The sequence below is a fragment of the Pinus tabuliformis genome, chromosome 1_2 (genome assembly GCF_031772625.1).
Source record: "Pinus tabuliformis cultivar Carrire ecotype Pingquan chromosome 1_2, CPIR1, whole genome shotgun sequence".
Lineage (NCBI taxonomy): Eukaryota > Viridiplantae > Streptophyta > Pinopsida > Pinales > Pinaceae > Pinus > Pinus tabuliformis.
This window is the reverse complement of record NC_142298.1, coordinates 565,246,894-565,265,247: the sequence shown is the minus strand read 5'-3', so window position 1 is coordinate 565,265,247 and position 18,354 is coordinate 565,246,894. Positions and strand designations below refer to the sequence as shown.

The 18,354-nt window shown below is 38.3% G+C and overlaps 1 protein-coding gene across 2 annotated transcripts in view; it reads right to left on the bottom strand.

Moving 5' to 3' along the window:
- The window catches only part of LOC149206862 (ribonuclease H2 subunit B), a 350,779-nt gene that overhangs the window by 204,324 nt on the left and 128,101 nt on the right, over nt 1-18,354 (bottom strand). The window contains exons 3-4 of one of the 2 annotated variants that reach the window (XM_089393808.1): nt 9,481-9,582; nt 8,798-8,874 (exon numbers count right to left, since the gene is read on the bottom strand). In XM_089393808.1, coding sequence (XP_089249934.1) covers nt 8,798-8,874; nt 9,481-9,582 — 179 coding nt within the window. The remainder of the gene's footprint in view (nt 1-8,797; nt 8,875-9,480; nt 9,583-18,354) is intronic. The other variant, XM_089393809.1, reaches the window with a different exon arrangement.

Below are 18,354 nucleotides of genomic sequence, written 5' to 3'. Positions count from 1 at the left end.
ACCTCTCCTCGGAGACAGATATTTCGGCTGATCAAACACCGAATGAATGATCCCATAGCAACTATGGCAGCTTCCACTGTTATGCATCACTCTGCAGGGACTGCATCACCCTTCCCGGCTCACCAGCACTCAATCTACCCCACAAAAATTCTTTCGGCGCTGCCTCTTGGCCTTGCGTCAGCTTTGCTAGCCTTTGCATCAGCTCTCAGACCCTCTGCGTCACCCACGCTAGCCTCTTCAGCCTCTGCGTAGCTCCCAGCTACCTCTACGTAGCACCCAGCTGCCTGTGCATAGCTCCCAGCTACCTCTACGTAGCACCCAGATGCCTCTGCATCAGCCTCTCCAGGTTCTGCGTTGTCTCTCTGGCACTATCCCTGCCTCTCTGCTATGTATTCTCGGCCTCGTGCCGAACTTCCCCTCGCTGCAACAAATCATTGGTTCGATTCTCTCAGCAAACCCTACTCCAGAAAATCGAACTGACTGATCAATTTTGGTGTGTCTCCAACTGACCCTCAAGCCTCCTCTTATACTTTTCCTATTGAGTCTTCAACGGTCGAGATTAAGTCCCTAATCAACAGCTAAGATTAGATTTGGCTTGATCCATGTCATTTAGAACATTCTCACCCAGTTTTATATTAGTACCCATTAATATTTATTTTTCCTAAGTTTAGACTTAGGAACCCCATTAAAAATATTAGTTATTTTAATATCTCTCCAACCGAGTGGAATTTCCCCAAACCATTTCTAGGTCTTAGAGACCTTATGTGCTTTGGCCTCTCCACCAATTTTCATGGCTAGAGCACATCCGATGCTACCACAAATCAACACTTTGCTCTATTATCCTACTCACATGTCTCACCATTCTCCCACATTTGGTCTAATGGCTTTGCCATTTTGTAGAGCTCTGAATAAATTTTCAAGCTATGGACCTACCACACAAAACAAATGTGGAAATTCAAATGAGAGTAAGAAGAGGAAAACTCTAAATTTATAGTATATACTAATCTTGGAAAACAAAGAAAAGGAAGGAAATTTTTTTTTACATACCTGGAAATAATAAATATGGATATGGTATACCAGAGTAAATCTCCACTCCAAAAATGCTCAGCTTATGGCAAAGAAAACTATGGATTTCCCCTTGTTTTCTTGATGAAAAATGATCACAAGACTCACACAACCCTCATAGCTCAATCTTAGCACAAGAAAAATGAAAATGACCCTAAAAAAAAACCAAACCGCAACTTATAATCGCCTTTTTTTCTAGCAGGTCAATAATTTTCCATCATCTTGTGATAATTTCGAAATTATTGCAATAAATTAGCATGGGAAAATAATCGCGATATTTTCTGGTGATAATAGCAGAGGCTTGTTCGATGATAATATCACGATAATTCTGATATTATCACGATATGTGCAACACTACTTTGATGATTTTGTAATCGGGTGCTTATACTTGTTGTTTTGGGCATTTAGTGTGGATAAAGGGGTGATCTGAAACAATGATCAATCTTGACTATAAATTTGTGTTCTCACCTTACTAAAGGGTGTTTAATCTTTTTCCCTAGTCCAATGGGACCTCCCTTGAGGTCTTAAGGTTATAGGAGTACTACATGGAAGACCTAGATTGATATAGCATGTTCATTCTCCCTTTACACCATACTTGACACTTTCCATGTCACATTACCAACCACTTTATACCATCTCCATTCTTCAGGTTTAACTTGTCATTGGATCATTGGGATTTGGCACCCTCTTATCCACATCCTTGAGTAGGGTCACGAAACATTGCCCTAGAGGTTGATGCAACTAAAAGAATGGAAAAGCATATTATGGCCACAATGAAACAAAAAAAAAATGCAAAAGATGGTCGATGTTAATTTTCTGGTGTTCTATGCTTAAAACAAATACTTGTTACAATTCTTCAATTAGCAATCAATTTATCCAATGTTCTTCTAGCAACAATAAGCCATTGTAGATAGAAATGTAAACCAATGCTCAATAGAAGAAACCAAGAACAATAGAGACAGCTTATTTGGTCAAAGACCAGGGAAAAACCCCATAAGAGGGGAATCCCTTTCAAAATTCTTCTTCTATTAGATTGTCATCAAATGTTCAACAAATAGATACAATGTTCCAATTCATCAACAATGAGTCAAAGTCAAAGCCTTAACTAGACAAATTTAACCAACCAATGTTCGATCAAAGATGAGCCCAAAAAGTCAACTCTAGTCAAAAGTCAAATCTGCAATTTTGGTAAAAGTCAACAGCAATAGCAGCCCTAATCAGTCTTGGTAAACAGTCAAATCAACCTCCAAAAAGTTCGATCAAGGCAGCAATCAACTTGGCCTTCCAAATTCGGTCAAACCCAGTCAAAACAGTCTTCAAAGACTCGATCACAAGAGAGATAAAACTTGTGGTCAAACTTCAGGAAATTTGCGGTTAACCAAGGTCAAAATCTACGGTCAACTATGGTCAAATAGCCCAGAAAAGTTCGCCCTTCCCTCTCCTGAATTCAACCTCTAAGAACATATCCAAACCAAGTCAAAACCTTCTCAAGTCAACGTTGGTCAAACAAAAATCAAACTCGATCAACAGAAAACTCTCTCTTCGCACGTGTGAGCTCGAACCCTACAATTTCAGACTTGTACGAACCAAATTGATGAGGAGATGAATGTTAGATGATGCTCCAAAGTGATGTGACATGAGGTTTACTTATATGTGACTTTGGAGGTCGAATTAGCTTGCTCAAGTCGACTTGTACTTTTGTGCACATGTGGGTTTCTCATCAAAAATAATATTTTTCCTTGACCAAATTAAATTCTTCCAAGGGTTAGTAGGCGCATCTATGGATGAGGAAGGCTTCCCAATGGAGGGAATTTCTCCCTGAGTTGCCAAATTTCAACACTCCCTATCATCTAGGGAGGACTTTATGACTGCATCATAAATCCATATCAAATGCCCTGTCATCGTTATCATTGTATCATATCATGTCTCATCTATGCTCATCTTTGCTCATTTGTGAACACTCTCGAATATAAAGAAGAAGGATGATCATAGGGGAGCTCAAGCTACCACCCTATATCCAAAGACAATAGGCAGATACCTCTTACCATGAGGTAAGGATCACAATTATCCTATTATCCGTTGATCTTCCCACATTGACCCTCAAGAGTCAAGTGGTAAAACACCTGCATCCCTTCACTTGAGCAGGATACCACTTACCATAAATGGTAAGGATCACAACTATCTCAAGTCTCCTCACCCATTGGCCAAATGGGTGGCAATCCCAACAAGCCCATCTTGTGGGTAGGATGCCAACTAGGGAATACTCTGACAAGTCCTAGATGTGACAATTACCATGAGAGGTAAGGATCACAGCTATCTTATTGTCCTAAGTTCCCTCAACCCCAAGAGCTCTCCCGCTCAATTCCTCTCCCTGGGAGCTCAAATAGTGGGGAAGAGCATAGCGCAGTGTCCTCGATCAGTCAGGATCCTTACCTAAGAGGGCCACATCCATCAGTCCAAGTTTCTCTCTAAAGATCTGAGCTTACCTCTGCAACTGTCCACCCAAAATATCAAAGAGATATCCGAAATTTTGTCTCTGTGGAATAGGTCGAGATCCCTATATATAGTAGTATGTTCATCATAAATAAGCCGACATGACCTCAACGAAGGGATGTGTCTCTAATTAGGTGAGCCGACATGTGTCATCTACTTCATCTGGAGGCTGACTTGAAGAGGAGAACTAGTGCTTATCTTTGGAGGGCTTCATGACAATTCTATAAACTCATATACATTTGTAATATGCCCAAGAAGGGTTCTTCATGACATTGACTCTTTTGACAAATCCTAAAGGCTCACAATGGGAGCCATCTAAAAATAAAATCCCTTGCTCATGAAACCCATGAAGCAAGCCAATAATAATTTTATTTTCTTCTTTACATCGTGTACAAAAATCACAATTACATGTCATTATGAAGACCGAACCTAGTTACACTTTTCAACACTCCTTAACTAGGGAGGTATTCATAATGGTACTTGGTCATTCTCAATCTGAAGAATTTCTCATAAGAAGAATCGGATTGGTAACCCATTTGTATAGCATCATATCAACCAGCGTTGTCACACAGCAAGGCCTTAACTAACAGCCCTATCTCTCCACAAGATCTAAGTTAAATGCTGGTGAGACCAATGATCTATAGACACCCTAATCATTGTCTCTCCTAGAACATACCCCACCAGGGTTCTCAGGGTGTGTTCCACCAAGACTATTCTTATCTTGGATTCCCAATCCTCAAAGAATATCGGTCCTCTACGACTACTCTTATCTTGGATGCCCTATCTCATCCTTGAAGAGCATCGGATGCCAGATGATTACCCAATCCTCCGTTCTATCTTCCCAAGTGAAGACCATAATGATGTGTCTATCTCTCCCTCTCCATTATGGAGGACATATCTATTCCAATAAATTCCTACAAAAGGAATGTACCTAAGCTCCCTCTTGGCTTAGGAATTTCCAAGTTTCTTCTAAGTAAGAAACTTGTTTCCAGGCTCCCTCTTAATTAGGGACCTAAAGCAACTCCTCAATTGGAGATGATGGGACAATCAGCTACTTGAAGAACTCCTTCCTTCGATGTCATGTATTTCTTCTCTGTCACGGAGTCTTCATCCTTTTGGGACTTCTTCATAGGGCACAGACCATCCATCACTTTCATCCATGAGTCAGTGATGTCCTCATTCCTTCCATCAAAAAGCGATCCATCAGTCTACATTTGGCCTTGTTTCATGTCATGATGCCTTCTCCATGCTATCTTCTTCGGAAGAATCTTACATCCTTCTACATGGTCTTCTTGGAAGACATCCACAGTTCTTCCCTTGGCAGTCCTGCATAAGCCCTTCCGGATATTTGTTCAAAAAATAAAAAATGAACACTCAAATCAAAATTACCATTGTGATGGTCTTTCATCGTGACATCTTCCAGTTTGCGTCAGCATCCTGCATACATGTTGACATATCTCCCAAAGATATCCATTGTCAAGGGTGTCCATCTTTTTCAAACTTCCATCAGAGTCTTCATATCTTTCCAGGGGATTTCCTAGTCAAATCTTCTAGTCCTCGGATGTTGATTTCCTTTTTCATGGTTGCATAGTCCACGATCTCTTCCTTCCTTTCTTCACATATTTAATTCCCAGGAACTTACAATCAAAGTTCCTCTAATTACTATCAACCACCTCATTTTCATATGAGGACATATTATGTTGATTTCATCTATTATGACCCATGCCTTCTGACATCCTTTCATAGGAGGAGATTCCTGTCCTTTGATCATGCTTCTCAAGATAGAGCAGTGATCCATGTTCCCTGCAACCATACAACATGACTTTATAATATTGAATACAAGCATGCATACCTCATATACCTTTAGGTCATCTAGGCTTCTTTCAGCAGCTTCCTTGATTAAAAAGAGCTTCAACCCCTTGATTTGCTTCATCTCTTATGTCATCATACCATCATCCCATGAATTCCACAAGTGGGAATTCCTGATGAAACACTTGCTTCCTCTCTAGATTGGTGAACCTTCCGATGAAGATTCCTTCAGAGAATCTTGAGGATCTTGTAGATCCCTATCCAATAGACGTTTCCCGATGTTTGATGACACTTGTCTTGGATGACTTCTTCCTTTTTCCCATAAGTGTCACTTCAGCTTTCAATGAGGTTCTCAAGAACTATATCCTTCATAGTTGACTGTCATAAACATCATTCATGTTTCCTATGGTGATGTCACAAGCTCTTACTTCTAATTCTTTTCCTCTTCACTGGACTTCCTTCTTTCAGCTTCCTCCACTTCTTCGGTGAAATGGACTTCTTCTCTATCTTCCTTGTTATTGCCCTTCTTGAGCTTAGGACAATATTTCCTGTAATGCTCATAGCATTGAATCTTAGCTATGTTCTTCTTTCCTTTCGACAAATGTCTAAATACTTTTTGCCCTCAACCTGTATTCTTCTATCTTGCATAGAAACCACAAGTTGTTGAATGGGATAGCTTTCTTATCCTTATAGACATTTGTTTCCTTGTTCATTAGTTAGTGCATTTAGAACAATGAGGATTATCTCCTTATCTGAAATCATCTCTCTCAGATCTTGTAGTTGAGATCTTATGAAGATAACCCTTCATCCTTTGATACCTTCAATTTGTGTAGATCATATCTAAGTGATGTGACCTTTATTATCGCATCTTCAGAGAATAGTTCTACCAGCTTATCATATATCTCTTTTGATGTCTCCAATCCTACCATATAGGGAATGAGGGGACCTTTCACTGATTTCATAAGGACCCCTTGAGCCCTTTGATCCTTTTCCATGTATTCAGATAATTCTTGACCTTCAAATGGTTTGGAGACTTTTCCATTGATGTGATCAATGACTTCATTTTCTTCGAGGACTATGTCTATCCTCTTCTTCCATGCAAGGAAGTTCGATGACCAACCAGCTTATAGATCTCATTGCAAAATGAAGTCATTTTACTAGATTAGATTATAGAATAAAAGATACTTACTTGACCAGTGAAGATGAAATCTTCATTTTGATCCCTTTGATGGTGGTTGGCGAAGATGTATTAGTGCCCCTTTTGGATGATCTTCTTCCAAATGAAATCCCTTCTTCAATAAAAGGAGATTGCCCCTTTTATGATGACAACGCCTTTTGATCTAGCTCCCTTTGTTGATGGTGATTGATGAGGATGTCTTGATGCTTCCTCGGATGATCTTCTTTGAGGATAAGGAGGGGATCCTTGCTTCAATGAGAGGGAACTTGCCTTATAGCCATTTGAAGATGATGACAATGCCTTCTAGCCTTCAAGATACTTCGACTTGATGAGGGTCTTTGTGGTCTTTTAATGATGACTTAATGAATCCAAAACTTTTGTTGGTGTAGACTGCTTCTTCGATCTAGGGTTTGATTCTTCAATGTAGATCTTGAACTTTCGCTTTGATATCCTTCAACTTGCTTTGATGCCTTTCTTGAAACTCGATCCTTGAGTGTCTGTTTGATTACATGCCCTTTTCTTGACTTTGACACCTTAGCTCTGATACCATGTTGAGAAATCTAGGGCATCAATAGTTTGGTGATTTCTCTTCACTTAGTAACTACTTGTGAGTGTTTTTTACTTCTTTAGATTAGGATCTTCTTCTACTTAGATTATCAGTGTTCTTCTTCATCAAACAACTACCAATGGATGAACATAAATAGACAAGAGGCACAGAATGTAGGCTATCAGCCAGGACCAAAACCTCTCACTCTTTGAGAGGAAAACCTGCACAAATTCTTCTTATAGAGATTCCAATTGACGGATATCAAGACCAAGATCCTTGACCTAATTGCCACTCGAAGACCACGACACTAGTTCTCTTTTGCTCTTTTCTTCTTCTTGACTCCTCTTCCGATTTGACCTTCTTAGCACTGAGATCATCTCCTATTTGAGCATACTATGATAGCAACGAACTATAGACACACTTGAGATGGCAACGAAACACATCACTGTAATGTCACTGAAATGTCATCACTGTAGCGGCATCGAAACATTGTGGTATCTTACTGAACTGTAGTTCCTTTATAGCACCGAACTATAGTCTTATTATTGCATCAAATTATGGCTTCTTCATAGCACCAAACTGTAATATACACACCCTTGACTGAACAGTGTTCCTCTACTAAAGCACCAAAACCCTCTCTCAAAAATCCAAGTTGTTCTTTCTGTGATTAGCCCTAAACAAATCCCTGTTGTCCCTTCATCGCTTCTTTGAGTTCCATCTGAACTTGTCTCTTTTCTGTGATCCAAATTTTAGAGAGATCTGAGCTTATCTTTGCAACTGTCGACCTGAAATCTCAAAGAGATATCCAAAATTCTATCTCTGTGGAATAGGTCGAGGTTCCTATATATAGTAGTTTGTCCGTCATAAATAAGCCGACATGAACTCAACGAAGGGATGTGTCTCTAATTAGGTGGCCGACATGTGTCATCTACTTCATCTGGAGGACGACTTGAAGAGGAGAACTAGTACTCGTCTTTGGAGGGTTTCATGACAATTCTATAGACTCATATACATTCGTAATATGCCCAAGAAGGGTTCTTCATGACATTGACTCTTTTGACAAATCCTAAAGGCTCACAATGGGAGCCATCTAAACTAAAATCCCTTGCTCATGAAACCCAAGAAGCAAGCCAATAATAATTTTATTTTCTTCTTTACATCATTTACAAAAATCACAAGTACATGTCATTATGAAGACCGAACCTAGTTACACCTTTCAACAAAGGAAAGTCTATTTCTGGATATGGTCTGGTCTCCCCCAAGGGAGACCGACTTGAATTCTATACTCCTGTATGCAAATCCCAATTTTTGCAGTTAATAGAATTCAACCCACAAAAAAAACAAAAATAGAAAATATATAAAAAGAAAGAACTTATATTAACACATAATAAATATATTCAATCATTTTGATTCTGTATCACCTGCATTATAAAATATCATTTTGGACTATTAAATTTTATAACATTGATGTAATGGATTTGTGAAAAGATAAAATTATAAATCTATGAACAAGATGGAACAAAGAAAGCATGCAAATGTAAAAGCCCATGCTCAAGAAAGCATTACAGAATCTAATAAAAACAAATAAACATGCAAATTTTACTCACCTTACACCAATGGCAATCAGCGTTTCTAAAGTTGTTAAACAATTTACCTTAAAAATAATAAAAAAAATGATATTCCAAAATGCAACCCACAATACGCACCTTCATACGAGCTTGATCCATAAGTGGTAAAACAACAAAAATAGGATCTACTGGTGTTGCCACATAAAGACTTCCATCTAATGAAACCACAAGATGGTTACAAAATTATAGTCAAATTAATCTCATTTTTTTAATTCATGAAAACATTCAATTTTCTTCAATAAATTCATCAATTTCTGGGAACAAAGCTTTACTAAAATTTTGAATCATAAAAATGCATCCAAGGATTCAAAGAGAGTTGCCAATTTAAATTTTGAAATAAAAAACAAGAACAGAAAAAGCATTCACCTAAAACATTACCAATTTAACAGCAGCATTAATAGAACACTAACATGAGCATATACTCAATTTTTTTTATATTTGACAAGCTTTTAGTCAACAGCAATAATTGAATACGTGGACATGTGAAAGCAAATCTGGGCTAAGCAGCTATGAGTAGGGGGGATCCTATCTGCCAAATTTCTCCAGGGATTAGCTCCTTGTGGATGCAAATCAGCCAACAAGGGGCAAGCATGTCACAAGCAGGAATGGAACATGGGTGGGACAGATAACATCAATTCGTGTTAACTGCCCAGGATAGACTGCAATGACATACTTCAATATCAAAAGATAGTTCATTTTATTGGTCCTTTGATTTGGGGAAAAATATATTAAATCATAAAACAACTCTTTCTTGATCATACCTTCACAAACAGAATCTCCAAGAAACCAGGAGTTATAACGTTGCTTGAACCAATGAATTTCTTGAAGGCATCCATCCATCAAGATGTAGCAAGTTGTGTTTCCTATAAATGCATCAATAATTTATTAAAATACTGAAATATTATTGTAAAATAGGTAGTTTAAGAAAATTATATATACACACACACACACACCCCATCATAGACAATAACCAATCTTTCCTTGATAAGAATGAAAGGAGCCTCTGATTCTGAGATGGAACTAAATCAAATACCACAGCTTTGTTTGGCAACATTCAGTTATAGTATAATTTTTACTAGATTTCTCTAAGACATTAACAATGGATGAAATGGCCCTCAAGGTTACCAGCAAATCCTCCTCTGAATTGTCAAAAAGATTGTACCAATGAAAACTAAACAGTCGTAAAGGTAGCAAATATAATGCTAACTATCTTGAATGCCCATATGGAAATCACTCTGCATGTAACTAATTGTGATCGTCCATCAGTAGAAAATGCTTCATTACGGAACAAAATATTTTAATCATTCACTCTTTGAAAAGCTCAATCAACATGACTTCCATAATTTCACCATCTTAGAATTATTAGTTTCATCTCGCTTTCCAAAGAGAGAGGTTACTCGTCCATAATAATGTATAAAGAATTCAAATGCAAGAGAAAAGTGTCTTATGGAGTAGGGATGCTAATGTAAGACCCAATTTGCATATTATTTTAACAATGGTGTAGAGAATATTGTTTTATGGTGTTACCATCTATTACAGTGAAAAGATAAAAATTTATTAGAACCAGACCGGTCATCGAACTGGTAGACCCGCCAGACCAAGAACCAGTGAGAACCAGATGGAAACTGGTAAAAAAACCAGACCAAAAAACCAGTGAACCAAAAACACATAAAATATTCAAATTTTAAAGAAAACCACACATACTTATGTGCATCCATATGCATCTAGACCATTTATACACAAATAAGCAAAAGTTCTCATTTATATAGCATGTAAGGGTGCACATAACCAAAATAACACCGAGTGCAATCCATATTTGAACCTAAAATACATCAAAAAACAAGACCTAGATGGCCTCTAGCATCCAAGAAACTCATGCTACAACAAATACCTACATATCAAAATATTTGTCTATATTGGGATCATTGTCATCAATATCACCCTCTAAGCATTAAAATAAGATAAAAAATGCTTAGCATTTCAATTCAAGATTTTGTTTGAGTGATGGGTACATTTTGAGTAGGATCATGATAGAGGAGTTCAACAAACAATGTCACTAACATCAAGGTACATAGAGGGATTGGTGCTCGTCATAAAATGCTAGTTTGATACTCTCATACATGACAAAATCCAATGGAAACATTGCAATCCCCCCAATCCTGAAATCCTAAAAAATAGTTAAGTCTGTGTGATTTTGAGTGAGATTTGTTGACCCTACCCCTACACTTACCTACAAGTTAGTGAGAAAAGCCTTCAACCCCACAAGGTGTGGTTGGTGGCAGAGAACTCAGACAAGGGGTTGTCAAACTAATCCCGACTCTCTCCGTTTGAGCTATCTCCTAGGCTAGCTAAGGGGGGTGGTCCCTAATGAAAAGATAAGTTAAAAATATGTGATTTTCTAGGAGAATTGTTAGAGTTAAATAGATTATTTCTTTAAAATTTATAAGCAAAACCGATATGAGCAATAACCATCAATACATAAGATAAGTATGAAATACATAAACAACAAGTGCCTTCAAAGTATTGCTCTTTAAGAAATGAAATTGTATTTGCTTAAAATGAAGTGAAATGTTTTCAAATGGAAAGCCAAAATAATCTTGAAAAGTGAAACAATAAATTGTTAGCACAAGATATTATAAATGTTTTAAGATGAATAAGTCTACAAATCAAAGCATGTAAACTATCTTGCTCAAAAAGATACCATTAGAAATCTACTTGTCAAAATGAGATGATAAAAAGAACTCAAATGTTAAACCAAAATGACAACATGCAATTAAGTTTGCAACCCAAAATAATAGTACTTGAAAGTGAAATCAACCATTCGTGACAATATGCAATTAAACCAAAAAATGAACCAATTTCCAAGTACAAGAAAACAAAAACTTATTGTAAAATTAAAAGGGATTACAATGCTTGCATCCAAAGTGCCTCTTGAAATAAGATTTGAATTTGAAACTTTAAACCATCAAGATAGCAAAAAATTTAAGAACTTTGCAAACAAAGCAAATGTGATGGAATGTTGTTCTTGGTTTATTTTATTAATTAGTGCTAAGGCAAAGTTACAATTGAACTCTAGTCCTCAGACCTCATCCTCGCCCAAATATTTGGATCTCACAATGAGGAGTCAATAGAAGTAGAGGGTCCCTAAAAGTTTATTCAACCAATTTAAGTTGGAGGTAAGTTTTAGTGAGGCTTGGGGCCTTCCTATACTAAAATGTCTAGATGAAGTGCAAATTGTGTTAATTCCTCAAATTAAACTAATGCAAATGCAAATGCTTCAAAGAAAAATAGTTTGCAAAATTTAAGAGGCGAATGTAAATAAGCTGATATGCATTTGCACCATTAAATTGAAAATAAGCAAGTAAAATGGAATAGATTTCTTTAAGCTACAATTGTTTCAAATAAATGATAGTGCTCCAATAACTTTCATGACATATAGCATAAATTGACCAAGTAGTGAAGCATATACTTGAAGAAATTATGAAAAAATTAAAACTTGCCAAAATATGAAGTGTTTACACATAAGATGAGATTTTCTCAAGTTTACAATTTGGAAGCGTATGCATGTCGGAATCTAAATACAAGATTAGTAAACGCTTGCATGTGGAGTGAAATGTATTGATTTTGAGCATGCACAATATAAAATTAAAAGCTAGAAAGCTAAGAAAAACTAGAAGCAAGATTAGGCCACCCACAAGAATCCCTTCTCTAAGTGAAGAAGGGGGATGCCATGGGAAAAATCTCAAGCTCCCTCAAACAATTTTTTTTATCTTTTATTAGCGTTTAAAGCGGGTAAAAATATCTCTAAAAGGACAGCCCACAATATGAGAGAGATCTTCACAAAGATGGGACTCTAATAAAGCTAGACTCTGTACCCAAAAAAATATAACAACAACAAACTTGAAGATGGAAAAAACTCTCCAAAAGAGATTCACAAGGCTCAAAAGGCCCACGGCCTAGATGAGTTTGCAACTCTCTCCCAAGTGCTAATGGCCTCCTTAGAAATCAGTCTTCGAATAGCGTGAGGGGGTCCTGCATACACACGAGTGAGTAGTCTTCCAAAGCTTCTCCTCACACTCCTTGTTGCCCAATGCTCAAGCCTATGGGTTGCAAAACAAAAAACCAATTGTCAATGTGAAACAAAACAAAAAAAAAACAAACAAACAAACCTTAGAATTTAATATACAAAGTACTAGCTCAAGTAATGGGAGTGAACCCCCATACTTGCCTAGCTTTGGAAATGATTCTTGAATATGAGATATAACTTTGAAAGAACTAGAATCAAAGAAGTATTTTGAATTTAAATGGATGATCAAGTAGCTATAAAGTAAAAAAACTCTCTTTTTCTCTTCACTGGATGGAAAACTTGGAGCGAAAAAATAGTTAAGTCTTGGATCGTTGTGACTCTAGAAGTGAGTTGATCTAATTGAGATTTCTCCCAATTCCAGATGGATTCCTACACACAATACAAAATATTTTTCCTACACACTTGAACACGTATTAGTTTTCACAATATCAAAGCAATATAATGAATAAGATAAACCAAGCATTCCTCCTAAAATGAATTGGAAAACTTATCCCTAGAATACTACTCTAAATCAATGAGATCTGCAAGATAGTTTGCACACATCAATCCAAACAAGATGGCAAGTATAAACTAATATTAATTCAATATGTGAAAGAAATTAAACACGATAATAGTAGCATGAAAGGACATCACCTCATAACGCCAAGAGAACACTAGACAAATAGCCCCAAAGTCTTGATTGTATTAAGAAAGTATGCAAGTACAAAATGGCAGAGTTTCCTCAAGTCCAATAGTTCATTACATCATACAATATGAGAGCATATAACCTCATTAAATAGAGAGTTGGGATCAGTGTTGCGGGGGAGCGCCCCCCCCCCCTTCGAACCCGCTCCCGAAGCGCGCTCCGGGCGGGAGCGGCTCGGGAGCGGGTCGGGAGCGCGCTCCGAAAATCGCTCCCGGACGGGAGCGATTTTCGGGAGCGCGCTCCCTTAAAAAAATTTACGCTCCCTGCTCTGATAGGGAGCGTTTCAGGGAGCGATCGCTCCCGAGCTCCCGGAGCGTTTTTTAATGCCCGGGAGCGATCGCTCCCCGATCGCTCCCTAATCGCTCCCGGGCATTAAAAAACGCTCCGGGAGCGATTTTTAACCGGCCGGGAGCGGTTCGGCGGAAAAAAATTCCGCCGGACCCGAAAAATTAAAAAAATTTAGCTAATTTTTTTTGTTTTATAAGCCCAATGGGCCAAAAACTTGTCATTACAACTTTGTTGAGCAAGTGATTGAGAGCTTGAGCAAGAGATTGAGAGCTGGAGCAAGAGCTGAGGAGCAAGGAGCCAGAGCTGAGGAGCGAGGAGCAAGTGCCAAGGAGCGAGGAGCAAGCTTGCAGAGGTATGTAACTTAATCATTTAGTTAGTTTAGCTGGTTAGGTAGTTAATTTGGTTAGTTTCATTTACCTGTTTGAGTTTAAAGATCATTAATTTAAATTAAATTAATAAATTAAATGAATTAATCCCAATAAACTAAATTAATTTGCAGATTCAAGACTCAAACCCTACAAACATCAAACACGATGGACCTGAGCATTTTTATTGGCATTTTCCTCTTCCTGGTCCCCTTTCTGGTTATTATGGTGGTGGAGAGTAGGAAACGGAGGGGGCCTGACCCTGAAGAGGTGGATGAAGAAGCCGGAGGAAGTCAAATAGGTGAAAACCCCAGTGAGGAGGATGTGGAGGGTGAACATGAGGGTGAAAAAACTAAACAAGACCAAACTCCATTGTGGAAATATGTTCAGAGGCCTGAAACAGGGAGAGGGGGTGGAACCACTAAATTTCATTGCCCCCATTGCAACACTGATTTCACAGGCTCATACACCCGTTTGAGAAGACACCTTTGCAGGAAAAGGGCATGGGATGGAGAGAAACAAATAGGAATCAGAACTTGCAACGGGGTGTCAACAGTTGATAGAGCCAAATACATAAAGGAAGAGGAGGACGCCCAATACAAAGCAAAAAGATCAAGGGGTTTCTTTGAACCAAGCTCACAAAGAACTCCTTCAGCATCCTCCCAAGGCAGTGGATATGGACATGGAGGCTCAGGGTCATCATCTTTACGCCGTAGAAGCATATCAGATTTCCTTGATGAGGGGTGTAGGAATGATGTGGATTCAAAAATTTACAGGTTCCTCTATGCAAATGGGATACCATTCAATGTTCTACGCTCACCTTATTGGCACGAAATGGTTTCTGCCATAAATGATGCCCCTAAAGGATACAAGAGCCCTGGGTATGACAAGGCAAGAACAGTTGGCCTTGATCATGAAAAAGCAAAAATATCACATTCTTTGAATAAAATGACAAGTTCTTGGACTGACAATGGGGTGTCCATTGTATCTGATGGATGGACAAATGTAAAAGGCAAGCCATTGATAAGTGTTCTTGCTGTGTCCCGAAGTGGTCCCATTTTTCTAGCTGCACATGATTACTCAGACAAGTTCAAGACCGCTATCAACATTGCAGAAGCATTGCTTGAAACAATTGAGCGTATTGGCCCATACAATGTCATCCAAGTCATCACTGATAATGCTCCTAATTGTAAGGCAGCGGGAGCAATTATTGAGGATAGATACCCGAACATATTTTGGTCTGGATGTTTGGTTCACACATTGAACCTTCTGTTGCATGATATTGTCAAAAACAAAAATGAACAATACCAATGGATTGGGGATTTGTACAAGAGAGGAAAAAAAATGATAAAATTTATTACAAATCATAGCAATACCCATGGCCTTTTCCGCAGTCACTCGAGATTGGAGTTGCTGAAGATTGCGAGGACTAGATTTGGTAGCTATTACCTCACCTTCAGGCGCCTTTTGAAGGTAAGAGAGGGTTTAGCTAGCATGGTATCAAGTCCAAATTGGCAGGTGTTAAAGGAAAGGGCTACAAATGTAGCTGACATTGCAGGTTTTGATACGGTGGAGGAGGCCGCTCTTGATGGGCAGTTTTGGACAGCTGTGAGACAGGTATTGGATTTCACCAAGCCAATTTATAACATGATTCGGTTTGCAGATACAGACAAACCGGTGATTGGCGAGGTGTATGAGCAAATGGATACCATGTTGGGGGAAATAAAAGACATTGTTAATAACAGAGATCCCGACTTGTACAATCTGATTCACGATTGTGTGTGTGAACGGTGGAAAAAGCTTAACCTTCCACTACATTGCTTGGCGTATATCCTTACGCCAAAATACTACTCAGATTCTTGGTTGGGCAAACCTGCAGCAGGGGGTGGTGTTAGGACCAAACCCCATTTAGATCGAGAGGTAACTAAAGGATATCTGGATGCATTAGAAAAGTTGGTGCCTGACAGGGAGGAATGTGCAGCTGTGCGCCTTGAAATAGGCAGATACTTCACTGGCAGTGGTTTGTATGGTAACTTCCATGCAATGGACGACAAAGATAAATTTGATTCTCTCACATGGTGGGAAACATATGGCGGCGACGGACTTTTGCGAAAATTGGCATTGAAAGTTCTTGCACAGGTTGTAAATTCTTCTTCTGCAGAGAGGTGTTGGAGCACCTACAGTTATATACATAATGTGAAAAGAAACAGGCTCAACGAAAACCGAGCAGAAAGCTTGGTTTATGTGCACTACAATTTGAGGTTGTTGAGCCATTACTGTGATCGGGCCAATGAAGATCCCACATATAAAATTTGGGACAGTCACCCTGAGGACGACAATTTAGAGGATGGCATTGTACATATGGAAGAACTAGAAGATGAGCTTGTACGGGATGAAGCTGAAGCAGCTGCAGCAGCCATGCCACCTCCACCTCCACCATCCAGTAGCAGTTCTCGGGGCCCGAGTCTTGTTCCATTGCTGTCGCCACCTCCATCGACACCCTCGCGTGGAGGCTCTAGTTCTGGTCGTCGGTCTGGGAGGGAGACTCCTAGAAGACCGCCAAGACCTACTTATACTCCTGGAGACTCTCGTGGCAAGGACCACTTGTAGATTTACAGTTTACTTGTCTTTTTTAGTTTCTATTAGACTTGTCACTTTAGTTTTCATAACTGTTCAGTGTTGAGTTTTGAGTCCTTGACTCTTGACTCTTGACTCTTTCATATCATTATGACATTATGATATTTTTTGTAAACATTATATCACTGTGACAATGAAAATTTGAAGTTTGAAGTTGGGCCTTGGCAATTATAACTCATTGGTAATGATTGTGAATTATGAATATGATGCTTTGTGAAAGACTAAAGTTGTTTCATTTCATCTCATTATTCATGTTTCATTTTATAAATTTTTAACATTTCATATCATGTTAACAGTTAGAAGTTAGGACTTAGAAATATCTTCGATATTACTTCTTGTAATGGTTAAACTTGGCTTACAAGTACAACTTGTTACTTTGGTGATCAATGATGATAAATGTTATTGAATTGAATGTTATTTTAATTTATTATTTTACTAAGGTTGATGACGATTATAATTTCTAGATGATTGATGTGATATGGTTCAATGATCAATTTATGTTTTTTTATGTTTTTTATGTCTATTTCATCATTCTACATGTTTTTGTTGACATATATGTATCAAAAATTAAAAAATATAAAAAATATATATATTTTTAAAAAATCGCTCCGGGATTCGCTCCCAAACCGGGAGCTTCTGAAAATGGTCGCTCCCGCTCCCGCTTCCGCTCCCGCTCCCCGCTCCCGCTCCCGCTCCCAAGTAACACTGGTTGGGATGAAATCCCAAGGAAGAATGCATGTGAGAACTAAACTTGGAGCAAATCCCAAGTAAAGATAAGTCAAGTCCGATGTGGAGAAGATAGAGACATCAGAGAAAAATCGAATTCCATATGTGCACATCAAGGGAAATCGAATTCCATATATGGCATAGTAAACTCATCCATGAGTGAATCCAAGAAGCGTGATAACTCCAGTCAACAAATGCAAACTCGAACTAAGTGATGCCACATATGTAGATGATCCCTAGATAGCTCTGCGTAAGTCCCCAGGAACTGCGCGATTCCTCCATGTGCAACTCGTAGTGTGGCCAGGTGAAACTCGTAATCCTCAAGAGTGGAGTGCTAAGAGTAGAAGAATCTGAGATAACTGTGAGATGAGGTCCACCTAATCTTCAGTCCAAATATACCATAGAATATTCCTTCAGTGCATGAGCTCTAATAAATTCGATTTTCCACATGTGCAACTGCTGCTTTATCTCTAGGAAATTCGATTTTATGAAATAATGGTGTATTTATGATGCAATGTGCTTAGTCATTTTCAACATGTATGTTGACTCAACTCTTTGACTTAGGATAATTTCCAAGTCATTTCCACGTAATTCTGTCACATGGAATAATTTATTTCTCTCTATTTTATTTAATTCTAGTCTAATTAAATGCCACAATTTCTACTAAACTTAGGAAATGTGGGCTTTGAGGGTCCAAAACACATTATTAATCCCTCAAAGTGTGTCATAGTAGAAATTTGAAGGTGAGAGGTGTAATTTTGATTACCCATACCCCATAAAATCTCTCTAGACTACACTTATTACAATTTAAATACAATTTTATTTGTAATTTTTGACCTATGGGAAA